Raw genomic sequence first — 23766 nt, forward strand, 5'->3', positions numbered from 1 at the left:
GTTCAACACCACACACAAATGCTGGTAACCTTTATCCCATCATCCCTTTTGATCAAGTGTAGATCAATTGGAAAATAACCATTGGCTTTTTTCCACAGCTTGTTCTTGTTATCTTAAGTTCAGTCTGGGCAATGAACATCCACAGGTCAGTATCTGTAACTTCAAAATTCACAAGAGCTCTTCTAAATACCACGACAAAGGGTGGACAATTTGAAGCCTTATTTTTCTCCTGTGTGTTGATCTTGTTTTCCATCATAGTGACTGCAAATATTTCCCCATTAATGTGCATTCCGTCTTAATGAAAATTATTAATATAAGTGGCATTACACTACAGATAACCTGCATATGACCTTATTTGTACTTATATGGCATTCCACAGAGATTACACAGAAGGTGCATTTTATATGCTGTGCTTCTTGCTTTCAATGCAATGGATTAAATTTAGTATACAAGCAGTTGACATTGCAGAATTTCCTGGAAAATCTATATTACAGTATTTTAGTATTCATTTTTAATCCTATATTGACATTATTGCATAGACTAAAGATTTTAAAGACATATCTTTTTGACCTAAACAGTTTAGTGATGGAATGACATTTAAGATATAATTGAAAAAAATCAGATTAAATTGCACTCACAGTTTGATGAGTATGTCTCATTTCTGAACAAATCTATTTTGGATGACTTCTCCAGAACCACCCACATGCCAGTTTTTATTCTTTTCTTATTCCATGTACTTATTGTACATTTTGTTTGGTAAAGCAAAGGATTGTAATGCAATTATCAATATGGCATCGTACAGGAAGTAGATTGAGACCATCTAGAATATTTCTCATCATAGTTGCTTCACCATCACAGGAACATGGGCTGTCTCGTAAAAGACTTGCTACAGGTTTATTAGTGGCTGTGTCTCAGGATGCATTAGCTGGAGCCAAGTCTGTAACACAGGAGGTGTGGATGAGCTTTCATTCAATGCTGTCTCTGTACTTTCCAACTTTTTCAACATGAGTGAAGTGCTGGTGCTCAGCCAGCTCAAGGCACACAGATTGCATAAATTGTCAAGGGTTATTAATAATACACAAAGCAAGTGTCGTGCTCACACTTCGTCTGTGGTGCATTAATTCCGCTTGCATGATGTAAACCTTCCGACGGGCCTGTCTTGAGGTGTTATTAACCAGGGCTGAGAGAGCCTGCTGTGTGTTACTGATGGTCGCGTGGGACCCGTCACCCCCCCTTTGGGTACTGTGCGAGAGTGTTCACAGACCCAACACCATGTTGAGGACTTGGATTAGGGGGCAGAGTCCGATGATGGATGAGGATTTGGGGTCACCAAGCATGACTACACTTCCCCCTCTACACTGCCCCCGCTCCCCGACTGGGGGCATCCCCAGACCTCCACACCTTGCCAAGTCTCCGGGAGTGTACATGCTCAAGACACAAAAAAGATGGAGGGGGAAAAGGAAAGAGAGATTTCAGAAGATTGTAGGATTAGCAATCACTCTGGAGCTCTGTGAGCAGCAGTCCCTGATCTCCGGCAGCAGCCAGAGGAGTGGGATGAAACGTTGCCCTTAAATGGTAAAAGCTCCCGGGAAACGAAAGAGGGGCTGGCACAGAAAAATAAAACACGGGGAGAAGAAATAAAGTGGCTCAGAACTGGTGGACTTAAGGTAAAAATCTCCATATCGGGGGAATCTGGGAAGCGCCTGCCAGGCTGTGGAGGACCCTCGGTGGACACTCAGGTAGAGTACATGGGAGTTGCCTCTTGAGCACAGTATTACAGTCTCTGGTGGGTGCTGAAGCACACTGTTAGTGACAGAGACCGGTGTGCTAGTCTGTGTGAATGCTGTCTTTCTGTGCACGTGAAAGGCAGGGCTTTCTTTTTTGAGCAGATGAGTGTAGCAAGGACTGAATTTTGTTTGATTGCAGTACTGTGATTGTAGAAATGCACCGAGTTATATTAGTTCTTCACTGAGCAAAGCAAAAGAAATGTTTTGCCTTGATGATTTGGGAGAAAGCTTCACTGACTGAGAGTGATAAATGAAACAAGTGACACGAATTGAGGAACGGGTGACATTACATTACATTATTAGCATTTAGCAGACACTCTTATCCAGAGCGACTTACATCAGTTACAATGTTAGCCATTTATATAGCTGGATATTTACTGAGGCAATTTGGTGTTAAGTACCTTGCCCAAGGGTACAACAGCAGTGCTCCTGCGGGGAATCAAACCGGCTGGTCACGACGCTGCTCCTTAATCACTATGCTACAATGCATGTGCTACATGTGTTCTGCCAGTTCAAATCTTAGACATCTTACCTACACATCTTGACCTTACTCTGATCTGATAAAGGCTCCTGTGTCAGAAGATGATTTGACTGTTTTGTTATTGCTGTCATATCTTTAATAACTGCAAGTAGGATGCTGAATTTTTTTTTTGAAAGATTCAGTTTCTGTGCCTCTATTTCTCTATCTCTCACACTCTTCATCCTGTTACCTCATGCCGCAGTGACACAAGAACCACTTCCTCTTCCCATCCAGTACTCTCCCTGCTTCAGACAACAATTTGTAAAGAAATCCTGCTGCCTGGGTCAGTCTTATATAATCATGCAGAAGTGAAGCCACAGTGACTGCTCCCTCGGGCCTTACTGAATGCCCAGAGACAAGACACTGAGCGACAACATCACTGTTGTGTCCAAAGGTTGTTTTCCTCCTCTGAGAGTCAACCTCTGGCATGCAATAATAGGCAGGGGCTCCTTAAAACAGCTGTGGTCAAGAGAGAATCTACCATGGAGGGCTACATCCTGCAGCTGAGCTACACTAACAGGAAATTATAAGTGTAATTCAATTATACTGCAGTATGTATATTGTCAGGATCTAATGGAGCATCTCTTAGAATATCCTTTTCAAAGTAGGGAGAAACCCCGGGTGTTCTTGTAATGGCAGATTTCAATACTTTATTTAAATACTTAAGAAATAATTTTTTCACAGTCCACTGAACTACATCTGAGCTAGTTTTAGAACTGCTTCTTTGATCTTTTTGCATTTCATCAGCTCACAGTGCAGCTTGAAATTTGACATCATTCAGTCAGTGCTGTGTATTTGTAGGGGTACACAGAACTTTGTTAGCTTTGAACAGAGGTATGTGGCTTAAATACATTGGAGAACCTCTGCTGTAACTGACCTGTACTGGTCTCATATTGTGTATCATTGTAGGAGTACAGCATCACAGTAATAATCATAATGAATTGTTTGGTCTTTTTTTTCTTTTAGCGTGACTACTGCAGAAGTAATCAAAATTTCCAGCATGTTAATCAGCTTTGTTCCCACCAATAGTTCTGCACAGATACTGGGTTTTGTAGCTGTTGGAGAAGGCATTCAGGAGGAGATTTATGCGGACTATGGAATATGATTTTAATGTTGATTATAATACTGCCATTTGTAGTTTATGCTTTGTGCTGCAAAGAAGAGTATATTTTCCTCAAGGTCAGGAATGAGTGCTGTCACTGCCATGGATGTTCTGTGAGGGCACTGCTGTTGCTAGGTCACTGCATGTGGGTTGCAATTACCTCAGTGCAAGTGATGATATGCACCAGGGCAGAACATGGACATGCCATCAACTCCCCACACTTGTTCAGATCTTTATAATCATACTCAAGGGCCGTATGGTTTCAAGTGGGACTCAGCATATAGTTCAATGAGAAAATAATGACATTTTTCTAGGGACCAGTGAGTGAGGCTCGGCATACACTGTGCACATCTGCAGCACTCCAATGATCTTTTCATTCAAAAATACCCCACTTCTATTTGCTGGGAGACCAGGACCTGACTTTCCCTGCAGGGCTCCTAATATTTGGCCCTGTTAATGGTAAATGTGGACTTTTCCAGCCAAAATGAGCATCTGGAATCACCCTGGAGCTGGATTAATCTCAGACCATTGCAATATGGAGAGAGGCACATTGATCAATCATAGAGATATGGCAGGTTGATTTTCATACTATAAAGACTAATTGATACTTCATAAAAATGTGCTAAATAGTACAGGTGTGTTTATTCCAGAGTGATTAATTTATACCTCAGGGAAACATGGTTTTTATATCTTAAATAGCAAGTATAATGATGAAATGCTAATATTTAGTGATATTTTACAACAGGTTTTCAGTGAGCATCTTACTGTACTTTTCCAGTGGAATAATGAGTAAGTAACTGGTCTTGAGAGTAGAGATGCACATTCCAGCATCCTTTGCTGAAGCAAAGTAATTGCAATGAGTAAGAGCAATTATTCTGTTGTGCTGCAGAAGATAATATTTTGTGGTCATCCCTGCCCATTTGAGACTATTATTAGGCATCATCTCCTTTGCCTGCCTGTGCTTTTATCAGCCATACTGTTATGGAAAGAGGGATTACCCAGGTTCCATATTAAGCTAGCACCTCTGTGAACAGGACGATAGGCACATTCAAAACCATTTTTGTTTCTCTTGGAAGTTTAAACCATGATGCAAATTTAATCCATTCTCCCAAGAAAACCACTCTGAAGCTGTAGCTTGGTTCACTGGTCTCTGCACATGAATTAGGGCTGCTTGTGATTCTAAATATATGACTTGGCCTTCTCCTTAAAAGGCCTTAAAAAGAGTGGAAATCGAAAAGTCGGACAATGCAGGCATTTGCCAGTGGGCTGAAATTGAGTGAACTTAGAAGAGGCAGCAGAAGTGCCCTTGTTTACCAGCTCTATGTCATGCCTGAAAACTCATCTGGGATGCAATTGTGCCATAAACTGAGACAATATACATACAGTGGCAGAGCAATCAAAATCAGCGGGGTGATAACCACTCAATTAGCACACAGCAGCCATTTCTTATGACATACAGGAGAAAAGGTAACGGGCAGTGTACCTCCCTGAAATTAGGTCTGTGCAGACTTACGAGTTTGGGAGGCAAGTCTGCCACATGGTGAGAGAGGCTGTGGCAGAAGGGTCACATAAGTGTCAGGTGTTTGTGTCCCTTGATTTATGTCGCCACCAGCCTCCCCACCTGTTAGGAAAATACATTGATGCAATCTGCTTCTTATGGATCTCTTTGACTTGCAAAATACTTTTCATCTGATATCAGGGTAGGAACTCATTTTAAAATAGCCAATGCTTGCAGGTGAATGATGACTATAAAGCACAGCAGTGCCTGTTGTTTGGTCGTGTTCTTGGATTTTTATGTATTGGAATATGATCATGTTGTTCTCTCTGTGTCAGGGAGTGACAGGTGTGGAACTGATTTCTCCATTGATACTTCATCTCAGTGCCATTGCCCCAGTGCTGAACTGTGTTGACAATAATACACAATTTCTCCTTCACCAAATTGGCTTGTCCCCCTCCTCCATGTTAATTCTCTGTAGAATTTTGCCATAATTGGTTTTCTTTGTTTTCATTTCCATGCGAGTGCCCAATTTTGTTGCATGCGCTGTAGGCCTTTCCTGTGTTGCAGTTGGTTATATCTTCTGGCTTTAGCAGCACAGGCCTGTCCCGTGAGCTTTTGAGAACACAAGTAGTGCTGTCAGAGAGCAGCAGAGTCTGTGTCGCTCTGCTGTCACATTTGCAAACATATTGTAGTGGCACTACTTGTGCCCTTTGTCATTCACGGGAAGGGAATCTTGTGTTTGAGTAAGTGTTTCACGCCAACAGTGTGCACACAAGGTGAGACAGAAACACTCACGTTTACAGAACCCTATGCTGGCACTCGATGGGTAACAGCTGCTCTCCTTATGTTTCTGGGGAAGCAGTGAGTGTGGAGGGTGACAAGTGTGTGGATGCAACCATTGGTGCATGGAGTGGAACCAAATGAAGCATTTGGCAAGACTGGAATGTTTACAGAAAAGAGATATTTAAGTTGGTTCAGAAATCAAGCTTCAGAAATCTTGCTTTAGAAGTGAGGCTCCAGAATCTTCCCATAAATCCATTTCATGTAGAACTTACACTCAGAAATGTCCACTTTAAGAGATCATCTTATAAAAAATACAAGCTTTTTTTCTAAAAGTTTGCCAGAGGTCCTTGCAAGACTACCAGTAGAGTAACAATGATGTTCTCTTGGAAAGTGATAATGATGTTAGTATAATAGCATAGGCAAGGGGTTGGCTGTAGCTCAGAAAGGTCCCTGTGTTGGACAGATGCAGCCACTATGTGTTTTAGGCTGAGGAAACAGAGATGTAGAGAAGGTCACAGTCACAATCATGCCTGGCCCCACATGCAGGCCAGAAGAATGTTCCTTGACTTTAGTTAGCCTGCTGTGGGTCTGGGTAATTTTGTGACACTGGTAATATTCCTGTTTTCAGCGTGGGCAACTTGGACTCAATTCACAGACGTTTCCACTCATATCACTCCTCAGAATGCTAGAGCAGTATATCAAATCCGGTTTCCTTTATTACACCATCTCTCAATAACTGAAGTGCCTCTAGTTTTGTTTAAATTCCCTGCACGTCAAGGGTAGCCCTTGTCTGATGCATTCCAATGAAACCAGTCTAAATTTAGTCAGTGGAAGAACATGGTCTTTTGGGATTCTCACTCTCCCAGCTTAACCCTGCACATCCATTCACATATAAGGAAGGTCAAGACAGGACAAAAATCCTCCGGCAATTGGAATGACAGTATAATGGCTCAGAAATGTCCGTGTCATTTTGTCTATGACAGTAGCATGGCTTTTGTGCATGTGTAACAGAGCTTTTTGCCTGGCTGCTGCGGTCATCCCGTCACAGCATGCTTTAATTTTGTGTTCGGAACATTTCAAAATTAGCTATGAAAAAGTAACCTGGTATTATTCCATCGTAGTGCTAGGATGCAAAGTTTTTGTGGTTTTGTGTTCTTAGTCTACGTATTTTGTGTTTTTGTCTGCATGTTTTGTGCTCTGTGAGAAAAAAGCAAAGCAAAGTATCCATGGTTAATAGCAGTGGACAGCTTATGGCTCAAAGGCCACAGGAACTATGCAGTAATGTACTCCCTCCATGTCTTTGCACTGGAACTAGGAGAAAGCTGAAAGACAGCAAATACTTACAACCTTTCATAAGCAAATGCTACACAAATCATGTTGGTGGAAGTGTCACCTGTTCCCCTGTGGTCTCCTATTATGGGTAAGAGGGTTTGTGTATCTGCATGCATGCGTGCCTACATGTGTGTATGTGTGCGTGCCTCTGTGTTTGCATGTGTGACGTATATGTTCCAATCAGGAGACATCACAGAACTATATCCTCTTAGAGAAGAGGTAGAGAACACCACACTGACACGGCAGACCACCATCTCTGCAACTCCTCCTAGCCAATTGCAGGGCCCTCACCCCACCTTTGTTTCCTGACCCCCTCACACCCCCTCACCCCATGTCCATCCTGCCAGAGAAGGAGGAGGACCTCCCTGAGGTCAACAGCTCCTCCAGCTCACCAATCCTTGTGAGTACACCTCCCACTCACATCAGTTCACCACACAGCTCAGTCCAGGACCTGTATATACAGTATAGATTCATGCCAACATTCACCTACAATTAGGGCTGGGCAGTATAGCCGTCGCGATAGATCAAATAGCTATTTTTAGCACAATAACAGCTATCCCCAGTATGTAATGTTAGGTTTCTTCATGTATTTTTTCCCTTTAGTCATACCTGATGTGGGAGCACACCTCCAAAATTCAGTGAAATGCTTCCAGGGCAGAAAAATATCACTTGTATCTATTTTTTTTTAACTTACCTATTAGCTTTGAAAAACACATAGCATATGTTTTCACTCTTTACCTTTGTAGCCACCCAGCTATTTGATGTATCACAATGGCTATACCGCCCAGCCCTACCTACAATGCATTTCGATGCACCATCAGCTTCACATGTTTGTGGCATTCATCCAAAGCCATTCATATTACAGTGATACCATAATGTACTGTATGTTTCTCTTTCAAATTTTGATTATATTTTACAATTTATATGTAGTACCGACACTCAATGTCAATTGTTCTGTAAGGATGTTTTTGAACCTGAGCTTGTCTTTTTACAAGAAATTGGAAAGGCCACACACAGAATGCTCAGATAATCCTGTCCATGACACCATACCCAGGAAGTGTCTTTAAATTTAGATGGGCCTTTGTTCCTCTTCCCTTCACAAAACAGGCTTTAAATAAAAGTGGATCATTTGGTTCAGCTAATCCTACTCAAGCCTGGCGGTACTTTGCCTTGTTTTTTTGTGCAGTTCATGGCCTCCTTTTAACTGACTCTTATGTGCATGTGAGGATGATAAAGCTGTCATGGTGGTCAGAGCTGGTGCAGACAGCATGTCACGTATCACTTGAGCCCTTGGCTTGACTGCTAAGCTGTTGGTCTTGCTTTCTCCTCTCTCATAGTCCTTTGTCCACAGTCCCTTAAACTCCCACCCACAATGTTTATTGACAAAGCAAGATTTCACATAGTAGTCTACATCTAAAGGATGTTTAATGAGGTTTTTTTAATGTCAAATTTCTTCAGTCCTGTATATCATCTGAAGGCACTGATAATGGCATCCTGAAGCCAATATGCTCAGCATTCTAAAAGCTGATGAGATAGATCCAAGATTTAATGTGGTTTTCTGTGTCATTTATCTTGGAGAAACAATAGGCTTTGAAGACATCAAAGTAAGTCTAGATCAACTGAGTTACCCTTTTATGAGAGTTCAGGGTCTTCTGCAGTCAGTCATACAGAAGGAGCATGTGAACATTGTCTAAAGGAACATTTTAAATGCCTGTCTTGGGATATGTGCCAAAGAGATAAAAGTGTGTCTACTAACAAAAGCCTGTCCATGAGGGTTACACTTTATTTTGAATTACACATCTTTTTCTTTCTCTGGTGAAAATTCAAGAATTCATTTTTCCTCAGTCAAAGGTGACATTTATTGTGTTTTCTTATACTTTACTGAAGAAAGAATTTGGATATAATTCCAATACTTTTAAGCAGAGTATTACTAGAGCATTATTAGACTGGATATAGACTGGATAGTTGTTTTAATTGTTTTAATTAAAATTGTTTTAATTGTTTTGTATGTCAAATAAGCCATGTAATTTACACAGTTCAATTTTTCACACAACTGGAACTCTCCATTTTATATCAGGTCTCACACAGGCATCATTAATTACTGATCCCTTACACCCTTCACACTATGAGTATATATCCCTACCCTCCAGTTGCCAGTGACAAATGTAAAAAATCATTTAATTTATCCCAAAAAATATAGCGTGGCTATTTTTTGCATTCCTAATCTGTCATTATTTGTTTGATGGCAGCTTTGTCCCGGTGAAGTGTATATGAGGAAGGATGTGCAAACCTATAAATGGTGTAGGGGGACACTTGCCTGTGTACTGCCTGCAAATCAGTTAAGCAGCTTCTAGAAATAGTTGCTAAGATCACAGTTTTCCCCATCATAGTGCCCTAAGATATTGCCACCTCAGGCATTATTTTGTTCTCAGTTTAGACACAAGGCCCACACAGTCACAACCATGTAAACTAGAAGTGAATTTAGAGATTTCATAGGAATGCACTTAACGGATTCTCTTCAACCAGACCTCATATTTATACCAAAGTGACATGACCAGCAAGGAAAACAATCTTAAATCTAACTACTGCATGCCGCACTGCATTCTCCGTTTGAAGAGATGTGTACATAACCAGTTCAAGAGTTTAGGTTATAAAGAGTGCTGTGTATCAGATCTTGTGGAATTTGGTGCTGCTGTCTGTATTGTGACACAGCCCATATGGTGGCTTAGGTTTGCTCAGTTAGAACCTTTCCTTCCTGATGTTTAAGTTGGGGCAATGAGCCTGAAAACTTGCACCTTTTGTCATAGCAAGATAATATCATGCTGCTATGATGTTCACTCTGAGGCTAAAGAGTGACATCGTAAGGTGTCTTGGATTTTCTAATCTGCTTTTCCAGGATGTGTTCTAATTTTACACCGTACGCCAGGGTCAGATTTTAGTTTTGATCTGCACAGATCCTAATGCTAGGTTTGAACTGACTTAAGGTTGTTGGTAATCCATGTCTTGTCTTTGTCTTTAGATCTCCCCCATTGTAAGTAGACCAATAACCATGGCCTTGCCTCTACCCACCATTGTTTTCCCCAAACAAGTTGGTGCAGCTGAAAAGGACCCCAGACCACTAGGCCAGGACAGGTAAGCATGATTACTCATACAGGGACAGAGAGATGTATAACTGAGTGCCTGGGTAAAAAGTGTCAGCTGGTCATTCAGTCTCTCTTTTTTTTTTTTTTTTACAAATTAACCACTCTCCTGGACTGAGCTCATAAGTGGAGTGTTCGTTCTACAAGTGGAATGTCATCAATCCTCAATATTATTTAGAAGATCAGCCTATGAATCAGCAAGAGTTCAAGTCATAGCCCTTCTAATTACTGGGCCTCCACAAGTTTTGATTAATTAACTAAACTCAACTATGCAAAGGAATTTTTCACTATATTAGGGGAGGAATAGCTTGTTTGTAACTAAATTCTTGGGTATGAGAAGTCTCAAGAATGTAAAAAGTCATGTATGCAGTTAATTAAAGACAAATGCTTCTAATTTTAACCTAAAAAGCAGGATCTGGACTGCGCTGATGTCCTGCTCACACTTGCTGAGATTCCAGAACAGACATGCTGATTCTAAGTGTTTAGATTAGCACACTGAAGTTTGTACATGTTAGTGTTCAGCTAGAATCTGTGGAGTCAGTGCTGCTTGGATGGTGACTTTATGTCACCCATTTAAAGAATGGATAAATAAAACTGTCACCTGTTTAAAGAATGGATAAATACAGGCTAGCATTATCGTTATCTGTCTGTGATGGTGGTGAATTAACATTCAAACTGTGTCTCTAAGACCACACAGCCCCAGATCCCGACTGTCCCGAAACTTCCGTCCGTCTTCAGGAAACCCTATGACCACAGTTGGTATGTTCACTCATCATCAATGAAATGCTGGAATGCAAACCATAATATAATAGCCTGTCCAGCCAATCCAGATTCAGACTGCATCTTCCAACATCACAATTAATCTCCCCAAAAGGTAGCAATGCTTATCATCCATGTCTGGCTTGACACCACATATGAGGTATTAAGTACTAAAGTCTGGCTTAATGAGACAGACCTGAAACATGGCAAGTGTAAGGTAAGTGAGGCTTGCCACACTTACCTTACACAAGGTGTTACAAAGGGTGAACCTCATAGAATGTCTTATGTTTTTTTTTTTTCCATTTTCGCCCCAATTTGGAATGGCCAATTCCCTGAATTCTGGAATGTCCAATTTGTTATCATTCAATCCCATTGCACAACCCCCACTGTCAATCCGGGAGAGCGTGGACAAGCACGTGCCCTCCTCCGAGACATGTGATGTCAGCCGCTGCTTCTTTTCGCACTGCGGTCCACAAGCTAAGCTAGCACAGAGATGAGTCGGAGGAAGACATTTCGTATGCAGCTTTGATATGTGGACCACAGGTGCCCAATCGACCAGCAGGGGTCGCCGTTGCTAATGGGACCGAAGCCCCTGCCAACGTATCCACCCCTATCCCCGGCGGAACGAAGCCAATGTGTTCCGCCTGTGAGCTCCTGGTCACTGTCGGCTAGTGACATGGTCGGGTTGGAACAGAATGTCTTAAGTTTGATCTGCGTTCCCTGCTCTGTGAAGCTGAGACTCCAGCAAGGCCAGAATGTGTGAGTGCACGCATGTATGTGTGTGTGTGTGCGTGTGTGCGTGTGTGTGTGTGGTGTATGTGTGTGTGTGTATGTGTGTGTGTGTATGTGTGTGTATGTGCAAGGAACAGGGATGGGATGGTGGGGCTTTGTTTCCTGTTGTTGCTGAATTGCTGTTCTATGCTGATGTCAGTGGGAATGCAGAATAACTTGCAGTGTACATGTGTGATGTTTATGTCTCTTTATGTGTATTTGTCCGTGCTTGCACTTGTGTGTATGTCCTGCATGTTATTTGATGTGTGTGATGCTTATGCACTTGCATGTGCCTGCATGTGTATGTGTAGTGTGTATGCATGTATCAAATTGTTCGTGTGTGATTGTGTATGTATACACTGTTTATGTGTGTCTCATCCCAGACAACAAAGGTAATGTGATTGACCTGGTAAGGGACCAACTACCTGAGCTACAGTTGTCAGAGGAGGACAGGATTAGGAACCTGGAGCTTCTGGAGGAGGCCAAGAGAGTGAGCGAACGCTTCCTCACACGAAGAGGGAGGAGGTCTACCAGCAGCCTCTCTGAATCATCCACAGGTAGCACAGCAAGGCCACATTCAATCTGAGGTCACCTCCCTTTAGTTTACATTGATGCATTCAACCGTCTTTTTTATAAGCAAAATGTTTGACCACTTAGCCATCATCACTGTTTTTCTCAAAATCACAAATGGGACTTCAACGAGCAGCGATTAAATTGATCGACTGCAGTGACACGCCTAGAAATTGTTTGTAATCTTTTTTCTTTCTTTTGTGAATTTTACACTTTTGATGCCAGATTAAATTGTATAACTCCATTGTACAGATTAGTGGAAGAACTCTGAAACAGCCCTTTATAAAATGAGTTTATTGCATCTTAAGTGGGTTGTCACAATGCAGGCTAAACTGATATCTGTCTTTTAACTGCCGTGTGTATCAGAGAGACACATTCCATCACCCAATTTGTTTTGATTGCGGCTGGCTTTATTGCCTTGAACTTCCTGGGTTATCTTACCATAACATCGGGTACATATCCTCATAGGAGTCTGGCAGCATCTTGAGCAAGCTCCAAGTCTCTCTGCTCTCCTCTACTGGATTGAGAACAGTAGAGCAAGTTAATCCTTAATTAACTATGTCCTGTTCTGACTTGACTCTGCTGTCCTCAAGTGACACTGACCAAAGAAGGCTGAAATAATCTAACAGTCTTGGGGGGAGGGGGGTATCTTTACAGCAGGACTTTCCCCCAATGCCACACCTCGCTCTTCCCCTCTGCCATCCAGACATAGCTCTCTCACTGTGCCACCCCAGGTCGGTACAACCCTTCACCCCCAACATCAAGGTAATTTTCTTCTTTGGGGATTTACTGTTTTTTACTTGTGAAAGCATAAAATATACAGGTACAGCAACACAAAGAATTGTGGGATAATTCCCCATTTTGTGTATACTTTCAGGTGTGGAAGCAAAAGAGGTGAGTTACATCAGCCCCCCTCTGATGGAGGTAAAGTTCATCCTTTCATTGCTGTCTGCATGTGCTGCAGCTACTGTAACTGATGTAAGTTACTCTGGATAAGAGTGTCTGCTAAATGTCAATAATGTAATGTAAACAAATACTTAGCTATGGTTAGTTCAAGGTGCCTAGAGAAATTAATTGAACAAACTGAATAATTAATTAAAAGTTAACAGGGGCCACTGGACTGGACCAGACCATATTTCAAATAAATTATGCTAAGTTAATAACTGTTCTTGGTATTTTACCAGATGTAGCTCATAGAAGAGCACACACTGTGTGTCTCCAGGTGCATTAGTTAAGTGATCTCAAATCCAAATCACCATTCATTGAACAGCTTAATCAATCCTAGTTAAGACAGCTCATCTAGAAAGAAAACTAGCATACATGGTGGCTGCATACAATTAGGTTTGAGAAACTCAAGCATGCAATTGCTGTTCCTTTTGTGCCTTTTGAAAACCAGAGAAATAGTTTCACTTTCACCTCAAGCTCTACTGTGTGGCAGCCTATTATATCAGCAGTCTTCTGTAGCAATACTACAGTACTGTGCTGTGAGTGGTTATGGGCTGTTCTGTGAGGCGATGAGCGTGACTGTTTCTGTCTGCTGATGTTGCCCACAGCAACCTGGGCAGAAAGATGCTGGCCCACAGGTCCAGGAGGTCAGTCTAACTCATTCAGAGATTTACCTCTGTTGTTCTCTCCTTGCAAGAAATATTCTATCTCCGTTCAGTCAGAGAAGATGAAAACCAAAGAATGCCTTCACTTTATTTATTTAGCCGGTTGGAGAAAATACAAGTGAAATAATAAACTGAAAACTGAAAAAAATAATAAGCTGAAAACCTTTTTGGTGTTTCTAATGCAGCCTCAGATCTCCACATAAATAAGACAAAAGTTTTAATCTCTTTGGTGTTTTATTCAATGCTGTTTCAGAACTCCAGGAACCTGGTGGACTTGAAACCCAGTGAAAAACGCAAGGTGTCTTCCGGCACACTGTCCCCTCGTCACTCTCCCCGTGGCCCCCCCATTGAGGGTGGTGTTAAGCAGAAGGAAAGCTCCGATGCCCAGCCAGGCGGGGAAAGGGAGAGGAAGGTAGCAGATAAGGTGGAAGAGGAGGGTTTGAGTGGGGATGGGCCAAGGAGAGTCCCAGGTGGTGAGGTCCCTGCTACGAGCCAGCCCAAACCAGTACCCCGGACTCCTGCTCAGCAGGTTCCCTGCACTGCCGAGATCAGGACCATAGGGGCCTTTCCTCCCCTCATGAGGGCCGTAACCTGGGATACCGTCAGCTCCATCCCTGCTAGAAATGGGGCACAGGGCTTCCTTCCAAAAAGTGAGGGGGCTCTCCCTCCCTTCAACAAGCCCGGCGACTCTCAGGTCAAGGCTTCAGGATACAAGGACTTTCCCATGCAGCCAGTCAAGATGCAGAAACTAGCCAAACTGCGTGAGGTGAGCCTGTACTCCCCTCTGCCTGTCTAGGTCCAACTCTCAGTTCCATATGTGAACCAACAGGAGGCATTCATTGGCTTGAAGCCAAAGAAAGCCCCCGGGCTTTGTGGACTTGAGTTATGCAATGTCAGTGTAGTTCCTATTTTTACAGCCTTTGTTTGAACTCTATGTTTCTCTGTGCCCAGGAGCACAAGCTGATTCGAAACCAAAGCATAGGGGGGTCAAAGCTGCCAGACCTGAGTGAAACAGCTGAACAGGAAAGAGGTAATCCCCTTGGCCTTCACTACATACGTATCAAAGCTATACAGTAGGGCTGTGCCACTGCTCCCGACACCATTAAAAGTCAAGGTCACATTACCCAAAGCAATGGCAGAGGAAGTGGCCTGACAGAGTCTTATTTGTGGTGAGGGAAGTGTTTTTTACTGTACATGATGTTCTCTTTCATGTACTGCTGTTCGAGGCCCTTTTTCAGGGGATCACATTTATGCTGTTACACATTTTGACCATCAGGGGGTGTGAATGCTGCAGGATAAAGTAAACAAATATCTGTCTGTGTTTTGTTGTATATGAGCAGGCAGGTGGCCAAAACAAGCATGTTTCAAACAGCAGTACTATTACAACCAAATGACAATGCAAAGTTTGTTTCTGTTGTCTTATTATTGCAGGACATGATATAACATTTAATTATCTTACTACATTTTTAAACCATTTTCCCATCAGGTAATTATTTATAGAAGCAGAACATTAGTGCATGAATAGACTGTATGAACTGACTGACTTTGATACCCTCATCTTAACCCACAGGGGATGGCTGTTAGCTTCTGATGTGGTGGCTTTTCTCTGTAATCTTGGGACACTCTCCCTGTCTCACTTCAGGGACAACCGCGGAGGAGGAGCCTCCATTGAAGGAACAGCCGGACGTGATGCCAAACATCTCTGATGTGTTTCTACGGAAGCTAAAACTACACAGAGCTCTGTCGGGAAGGTGTGCAGGATGCGAATACCACCACATCACTATGACTGAATGGACTGCACCTTTAAACACTTAATACTAATGAATGAATTTGAGTTCTTATTCGGAAATGACGAGAGAGACCATACAGTCTTTGTTATACAGGGGAAATGTCATGAGACTGGAACACTCTGACCATGTATTATGTGAACTGTTCCCCTAGTAGGCATTTTTTTGTGTTACCATGACAAAGCAGTACTTCAGCAATGTGTTTCTGCTCCTCATTACAGTGCACCTCCACTCACGGAGAAAGAAGTCGAGGTTGGTATCTCAGCTGGATTTGATGAATGATAGATGAAGCACTTGCTCTCATCAATGTACACTTCATTCAATAATATCAGTGGGGCAAAGACACACTTTTCAAAATTGTGTTTGTATTGTCATTACACTATCCCATTGAGAATAAATGTTATAGAATATTTAATTAAATATTTCAGCATGATAGGATGTGCCGTATTCCTTGCCATTACCTGAAGAAGTGACCTCACACTGGTGTGATATGTGATTAACTAATAATGCTCATTTTGTATCTCTAAAAAGTGGGCTTAGGGCCCTGTCTGATCCTCCTTCCACACACAATAGCATCAAGATGATCATTGTTGCTTAAATTATGCTGAGTTGGATCCTTTTTTGTGCTGGTGTAGAGTTTCTTTGTGGTGGTTAAAGTATCATAGGTGTATAGGAAGTGTAGCTTGTAGACCCGTATGGGGAAGTTGGCCTGAGGGGAAAGGCTCTTTGCTGGGCCTCTGTGGCTTCCTGTCTCTGTGGATGTGACAAGTACAACCCAACCCTATTCTCCTCTTGTTCCCAAGAGCACGTTTACCAGGTCAGTGATTGCTTGAGAGGTCAGAGATCATGGTTTTCCTCTCTCTATTAACCTCTCAACATTACAGCAAGGTTGGGAATGGTGTGTTTTGGTTTAGAACAGAGAGATATCCTCTTGGCACCTCTGATCATGTACACATTTTTTGTCACATTCCTCAATCTGTGCCTGCTCTGCTCCTCCAGATAATAGCATTCTCAAGGTGTTATGTTAGGGCAGTGTTGGGCAGATAAGTTGTGTGAACAAGACCCATTGCAACAGGCATTTGAAAAACCTGACCCAGAATTTTTATTATGGATATTTGTATTTTATTTTTTTATATTGCTCATCATTTTGTTTTACCTCAAGTGTTTTGAAAAATTGCATCTATATCTGTATGGTCACCTTTTGTATTAAGTGTGTTTTGATGAGGCCTTAATAGAGCATTTATAAAACCTCCAAGCTACTAGCATACTATTGGTTCATAAAAACATATAAGCAAATTCATTGCAGTTATTACTGCTGGTGTAAAGTGACATTGTTCACATATACTTTCAATTTTTAAATTTTATACTTAATGAGCATATCTTACACCACATCAGCTACTGACAATTTCTTGCATTCATTAAGTAGTATGTGTTGATGTGATGATTTCCAGCTGGAGGTCCACTTTCCAAAGTTTATTTCCCTTAGAAATGATGTGTGCTGCTGACCCATGGGCAGTGCTTATACTTAAAGCTGAATCAGTTGCTCCATCTTCCCAACAGAATGCGTTTGTGCAGCTGTCACTGGCCTTCCGGAATGACAACTACACCCTGGAGACACGACTACGCCAGGCGGAAAGGGAGCGAAACCTAACGGAGGAGAACACAGAGAAAGAACTGGAAGATTTCAAAGGCTCTCTTAAGGTCAGCTCTGAGAGAAAAAGACAATGACATGCAGTGCAAACCAATCACTTAACAAAACAAAACGGCATTATTCCAGCTGTTGGGCATGCAGCTAAACACAGTGTTTTTATCATTGTATACTGCAGACTTCTGTGACACTCTGGCAGAACTCTGAGCAGCGGGAGTCCTACCAGCGCCTCCTGGAGACCGTGGCGGTATTGCACCGCCTTGCCACACGCCTCTCCAGCCGGGCAGAGATGGTAGGAGCTGTGCGGCAGGTAACACCAATGGAGGAGGTGGAGACTGGGACAAAGGGGGAACACTGAAACACACATTACAGACTGCGGAAGTAGGAAACTCCTGAATAAATCAATCAAAATATGCATAGAAGCCAAGTGTAAAAACACCTTCTGTTTTTATGAAGTATTTTATTCAAATAGTTCATAAAAACTAATAGTTCACAAATTATGTTTTTTTTTTTTTTGACTCTGGTAAAAAAAAAAAAAATACAAAGGAACAGAAAGGTTACAGAAGGGGCACTGGTTACTGACAATTTTGCCTCAATTTCCCTTGTTAGCAAAACAATGCAAAACAATTAGGGACGCTCTCTCCACTCAAGAACAAGAAAGATCCTATGACACCATTGCCACAGAACAGAGGCGTTATTAGGATCTTGAAACACTGGGGGCTTGGCCCAGCCCAGAAATATTTAGATTTTCACCTGATAATTGTACCATTTTCAAGTTATTTCAGAATGACACACAGAGGACCCAAAACGTACTTGCGTTTTTGATCAACAATATCATATTATTTTTGAGGGCTTTATGCATGATCGGAATGATAGATGAATAGATCCGGGGCTATTTTTTTATTATTCTTATTTTTGTAGAAAAAAAAAATTGAGATCCGGGGCTATTCATAAAACATTTGGGGCTGTAGCCTCAGACACCCAGGCCTAACAAAACCACTGCCACAGAATCTCAGAAATGTTCATTCCACTATCATTCCTGTGCAAATTTCTACTCTGACTGATTTAATTTTTGTGGAGTTTGGAGTGAGTAATATGAGCTATCAATGGTGATGTGCTGTGATGGTAACGCCAGCCTCTTCCTATGCATGATAGGAAAAACGCATGAACAAGGCCACGGAAGTGATGATGCAGTATGTGGAGAACCTGAAGAGGACATATGAGAAGGACCATGCTGAGCTGATGGAGTTCAAGAAGCTAGCCAACCAGAACTCCAACCGTTGCTACGGACCATCTGTTGACACTGGAGGTGACACCATGCACTACTTTTAGCACTGTTTCTTTCCTACCTCCAAAAGACCTGCTCAGTACTTTGCAACTCACTTGAGAAAGGCTGGGAATTCACACAATAGTGACGCTGTTGTAAAAGTCATAAGTGAGACAGAAACACAGTAAACACACAAAATGTCAGTACCAAAAAAGTTTACTTGTTGCCAGTTATGACCGTTGTATCTTCAGGGCAAGGTGCGGGTGATGGTGTAAGAACTCTCAATGAGATACAAAGGTTGAATCGCATGTAGTTACATAGTTGAATACTTTTTGCAAAGAGATGTAGAGCACTGTCCATTCCAGTTTTCCATGCACACTGAAGACCACCCGTTAGCAATCTGATTTGTTTTTTTATTATTTGAAATGTGCATCATCAAGAAAAAAGAAAAAAGTCTAAATAATCTGATGGTAAATACTGACTTAACAGTTGTGATGCCAGTGAACTTAGTTTCTGTGTTTCAGCATTACGTTGTCTCTCTGGTGCTGAAATTGACACCAAAAGTGGAGTATCCTGCTTAATTATGTCCATACACAGATTATCTGCAAGGGAGATGGCAGAGAAATGAGTAAATACCTCAAGTGTTCCAGCTCTCTTCCTAAAGTATCTGTTTTCTTTGGTTTAGATGACGGAGTTCCCCGTGGGTCTCGATCCATGTCTCTGACCCTTGGAAAGGTACATTACTGGTAATCAATCATGGGCTCCAGGCATGTGAATGAGGCTGTAGCAAACAGTAGGAAGTCAAGAGGGAGAGAGGGGAGCATGTTTCAGAGCAACACTATACCTGCCTGTATTCCCTGAGTGTGCCTGTCTCTTCTTCAGGCCCTGCCCCGAAGAAGAGTCAGCGTTGCCGTGGTTCCCAAATTCAACCTCCTCAACATCCCTGGTCAGGCACCAGCCACCGCTAACCAGGCGCTTCCTGTGGTGGTACGTTCCTCAGTTCATATCACATCACATCACAGTCCAACCTTCTGTCCATAGCGGGTCAATGCAAAAGTCTGGCCTATGAGCTCACACGGTTCCTTGGCATCAGCATGGATTCTATTTGTGTTAAAACTCACCTGGTGTCTGGGCATGTGTCTGTGGTTTACTCAATACTGTACACATTGTATAATAAATCTTAAGTATGAAAGGAAATACTGTCATTTTGAATTTCATGAATGATGAAATGTTTCAAATTATATTAGATTTAGATTAGATTAGATTTAGATTAAAACCTACAAAACATCATGTCAGTGGAACTTTTAATTGCTTTAACATTACTCATTCTATCTATAATTCTCAGAGCAAAACTATGAAAAGAAGTACTTCATAAATCAATTAGTTCTGATCCATTGTTACCATTGGTCAGTTTGTTCCAGTTGCATTGTAACAATACTCACCACTCTACCTAAGGAAAATGGAATTTTTGTGTATCCTTGTAATGTAATTGCACTTTGGCAAACATAAATATTGTGACTGATCTATTCCTTATCACTAAGAGCTACAACAGATGGAAATGTTTACCATCTCTTTCAAGAAGTAATTGGTTCTTGTAGTAAGCCAGCAACTAGACTCATGTTACTGTGTAACATGAATATGAAATAAAGAAAGATGTTGCTGGCATGCTCGTTCACTGGCTAGCTAACAAATCCAGCAGCACCATTTAGATGATGTTAGGAAAGTTACTGTACTGTAAAAAGCCAGGTACTACTTGCAATAGCAGTTTCATGTGATTAATGCAATTTTGGTCTCTCTTCTTACTTTATGAACTCCATTTTTTGAAGTGTGAGGCAAATGGAGTGAAATGCAGCGCTCCTGCAGAGCCGGCACAACAAGCTGTGACTGAAAAGTAAGTACAATGGCTGGTTATCCTGCGCGAAGCTTTTAGTTAGGTTCTGTTTTGCTGATAGAAGCACTTTAAACACACACCCAGGTCACTCAGCACTGCACATGTATGTAGAGCATGCAGAAATGTTCTGCTGGCCTGCCACGGCAAGGTCACTGTTCCTGAGACAACGGGAAGCATAGGGCCAAATATGTTCTGCAATCATAAGACATCTTGTGCCTCATCGGGATCATTTGCCTGTTTGTGTGACCTCCAGGAAGCGGCCCCTACGGGGCCACTCCGATTAATCACCGGAAGCAGGATACGGGGGTCTTTGTAGTGCACTGTACTTATATAATACTGAGATTATCAGTGTGCTTAAAAACAACCTTCTAGCCACAGCACAAGCAGCTCTGGCTGCAGCTGGTTTCTGTGAATACACAAGATTGAGTCTGTGTATTCAGTCTGCAGCATCAGGCAGAGTCAATTCCCTGTTCTCTTTGCTAGGCTTATTAATGAGCTAAGTGTGAGAGTGTTGGCACAGAGCATGCTCCAAGGCCTCATTTGACGCCTGAATCCCAGGTGTCCTCAACAAGCAGAAGACAATGGCATTCATGTAGAGAATTTAAAAGACTTCCTGTATGTGTTTTTGGATTTCATGGAAATGCGTCACGCAGGGCAAGTTGTTGCATAGTTGCACAGCCAGGCCTGACACTAAGAGAGTCTTTTACATAAGCCCCTTTGAACAATGTTCCAATGTTTCCATTCACAAAAGCGTGTGGACGTGTGGACGTGATGGAAGGCCTAATTACTGGGCACATGCCCGAATACCTTCCGAACGTGACATCATAATTGGTACAAGTGTTAACTCTCTTTTCCTATCTGGAACAATGCAGTGGAAAGACTCAGATAGACCAGGAAAGCCAGACATTACCCCTAGCCAAGCCCCTCACCAGTCCTGAGGAGATTGGAGCAGAGATCAAGGCCAGGATCGAGGAGGATGCCTACAATAAAGGGTGAGGCCTATCTGTACCAAGACCCACCAACAGACACAACTTCGCACTAGACTGGTTTCAAAATGCATTTTTAATCAAATGTGAATGCATTTTTAATCAAATGAATTAAAGTTTTATTTTGTCTTGTTTTGTTTTTACGCTGGGGTACTTTTATCTTTGGATTTTAAAATGTGTGAGTGGTCATGACTTAGATACGTGGAGGGACTGAGGCGAAGTAAAGAGCTCCAGCAGCTGAAGGAGGAGGAGGAAAAACAGAGGGCCTCTGAGGAGCAAGAGAAGGAAGAGGCCGTTGAAAAACGGAGCAGCAGGTGATTTCCTCTTAATGCTGGTGCAGGCTGCACTGAACCACCAAAAACATCAATCATCTGGAAGTGTCAGCACAGTAAACACAAATGGAAATCAGACAGTACATGCATTTTTCCATTAGGCAACAGTTCAGAGGAAATGTTGACAACATCCTCAAATCCAGTGGTAGCTTTTGTATGTCATAATCATCTCTTCGTTCTACCCGAAATTGTGTTGCCCTTACACGTCTTTGCTTTCTGATTGGCTTTCAGAGAATGGCTCTGATATCACACCCCCTAACTAAATAATGCTTATTTACTTAGCTAGAATTTTAAGTTGTTTGCCTTTAAGTCTGATGTTGGTTGCTATTTCTGGCAAAGTCCATTAAATGTTAACTTACAAGAGAAAACATACCGCTGGTTAGCCAGTGTTCAAATAAGAGGTAGCCAACCCTGAATCTTGACCATAATGTAATGGAAACATAAACAGGAACCCTTGGGGTTTTGTGGTTGTGAATCATGTTTTTAGTTTCCCCTTCCTCAGTCTCTGATAGTGGAAAAGGAGCTACTGTAGTCTGTTTTGTGCTGTCATTTCCAACTTACATTAGTACCACTCATTATTGCACAGTTTTGTTTGCCGGGTCATATATCATGTCACTCTTCCTCCGCCATGAAGGGGTACTCTTCTGTTTTAGTGATATTGCATTCAATACATTGCAATCCCCCAAAGTCAGATTGAAGTTCCTCTGTCTTTGCTTTTGCAGCAAGTACGAAGGGATCCTGGACACCATCAACCAGCTATGTCCAAAGATTTTCAGACGGAACCGACTGATCTGGGTTGCCCTGACTTTGCTCACGGTCATGTTTATGGTCGGCCTTTTCACATACTTTGGTGATTGCCACAGTGAACTGGAGGATGCATCCACAGGAAAGTCTGTTGACCCGGGCAGAAAGAACTTCTTTGGATGGAATGTAGCTTTTCAGTCCAAGAACTCTAAACATGAATAGCCCCAAATAAATTAGTCTCTTTTAAATACTGTTCGTCATTTGGAGAGGAGAGACCCAAGTACCATCCACAGGTGATCATCACTCTGACTTGAATGTTGAATGTCAAGCTTTTGGGAAGAAGAAACTCTTGAAACCATGTAGCTGTGTGCTTCAAGCACCTAGGATACAAAAGTGGAAAGAACAATCAAAGCACCATTACTTAAAGGGTCCAAAGTCTGTATGACAAATATTAAAATATCAATAATTTACACAAATGAATGCCATAGCAATGTATTAGATTTGAGGGTCTTATATTATGACTGTTTCTCCTTGGAAACAGATTCGTTCTGGTTGGTAATGAACAGATACCAGCATATGTTCTGTTCAGCATATGAACAGAACACATGCTGTCTGATCATATGAAAATAATGCACCTGTATTTACATGTGTCTTCTCAGGTTTGATGAGGGAAAGTCCCGTGCAAAGATTTATTGACTTATTTAAAGAGATATATGTTTTAAAGAGATGTTTTTATCTTTTGTTGACGTGTTTCATATTGTTTATTTAAACCAAGAACTTATCTGAGAGATATAGTTAGGTTTATCTCACCATTGCCCAGAAGATGCAATAATCACAAGTTCTTTGTCTTGTGTTTGTTTGTGGACTTTTTCCTTCACAGCACTGATGTCATTAATGCAAAAGATTCTATAAATATAAAAGAGCACTTTTAACAGCATGAGACGTTAATATTTTCATTCTCTTAAATATTTGCACGTGTGCTATTGCTGTACTGTGTACTGTAGTGCCACCTGACTTGGGTCTTAAAATAAAGAATTCTTTTTTAAAAAAGAAGTATGTCACCAATCATGCCATCATTCTGAATAATGAGTAAGTTCAAAACCGCCACTGTAGAAAAAAAAAACCTTTGTGTGACAGTGGATGGTGTTTCAACAACAAAACAAAAAGACTCAGCACAAACAAGATGGAATTTGTAGATTTACAGATTTGCTTTGGTATGATGACCTGTCAGAGTGTTGG

The 23766-nt window shown here is 41.8% G+C and overlaps 1 protein-coding gene across 1 annotated transcript; it reads left to right on the forward strand.

Moving 5' to 3' along the window:
• Positions 1-1308: 1308 nt before the first annotated feature.
• LOC118781650 (inositol 1,4,5-triphosphate receptor associated 1-like) lies at positions 1309-23341 on the forward strand. The gene is made up of 21 exons (XM_036534658.1): positions 1309-1482; positions 1539-1739; positions 10042-10154; positions 10851-10921; positions 12076-12249; positions 12920-13027; positions 13140-13186; positions 13816-13854; positions 14126-14638; positions 14824-14902; positions 15515-15623; positions 15881-15911; positions 17220-17360; positions 17486-17617; positions 18463-18616; positions 19260-19309; positions 19457-19561; positions 20401-20465; positions 21338-21457; positions 21649-21765; positions 22506-23341. Exons 1-21 carry the CDS (start codon positions 1309-1311, stop codon positions 22747-22749), a joined length of 2787 nt encoding a protein of 928 aa, XP_036390551.1. The 3' UTR covers positions 22750-23341.
• Positions 23342-23766: the final 425 nt, after the last annotated feature.

This window comes from Megalops cyprinoides, chromosome 8, assembly GCF_013368585.1.
Source record: "Megalops cyprinoides isolate fMegCyp1 chromosome 8, fMegCyp1.pri, whole genome shotgun sequence".
NCBI lineage: Eukaryota > Metazoa > Chordata > Actinopteri > Elopiformes > Megalopidae > Megalops > Megalops cyprinoides.

Bases quoted from the DNA above. Each gene is read 5' to 3' on its own strand.
- LOC118781650 (XM_036534658.1), top strand. From the start codon at position 1,309: ATGGATGAGGATTTGGGGTCACCAAGCATGACTACACTTCCCCCTCTA. The intron at 1,483-1,538 runs GTAGGATTAGCA...GATCTCCGGCAG, and splicing joins AAGAGAGATTTCAGAAGATT to CAGCCAGAGGAGTGGGATGA. The intron at 10,155-10,850 runs GTAAGCATGATT...TGTGTCTCTAAG, and splicing joins AGACCACTAGGCCAGGACAG to ACCACACAGCCCCAGATCCC.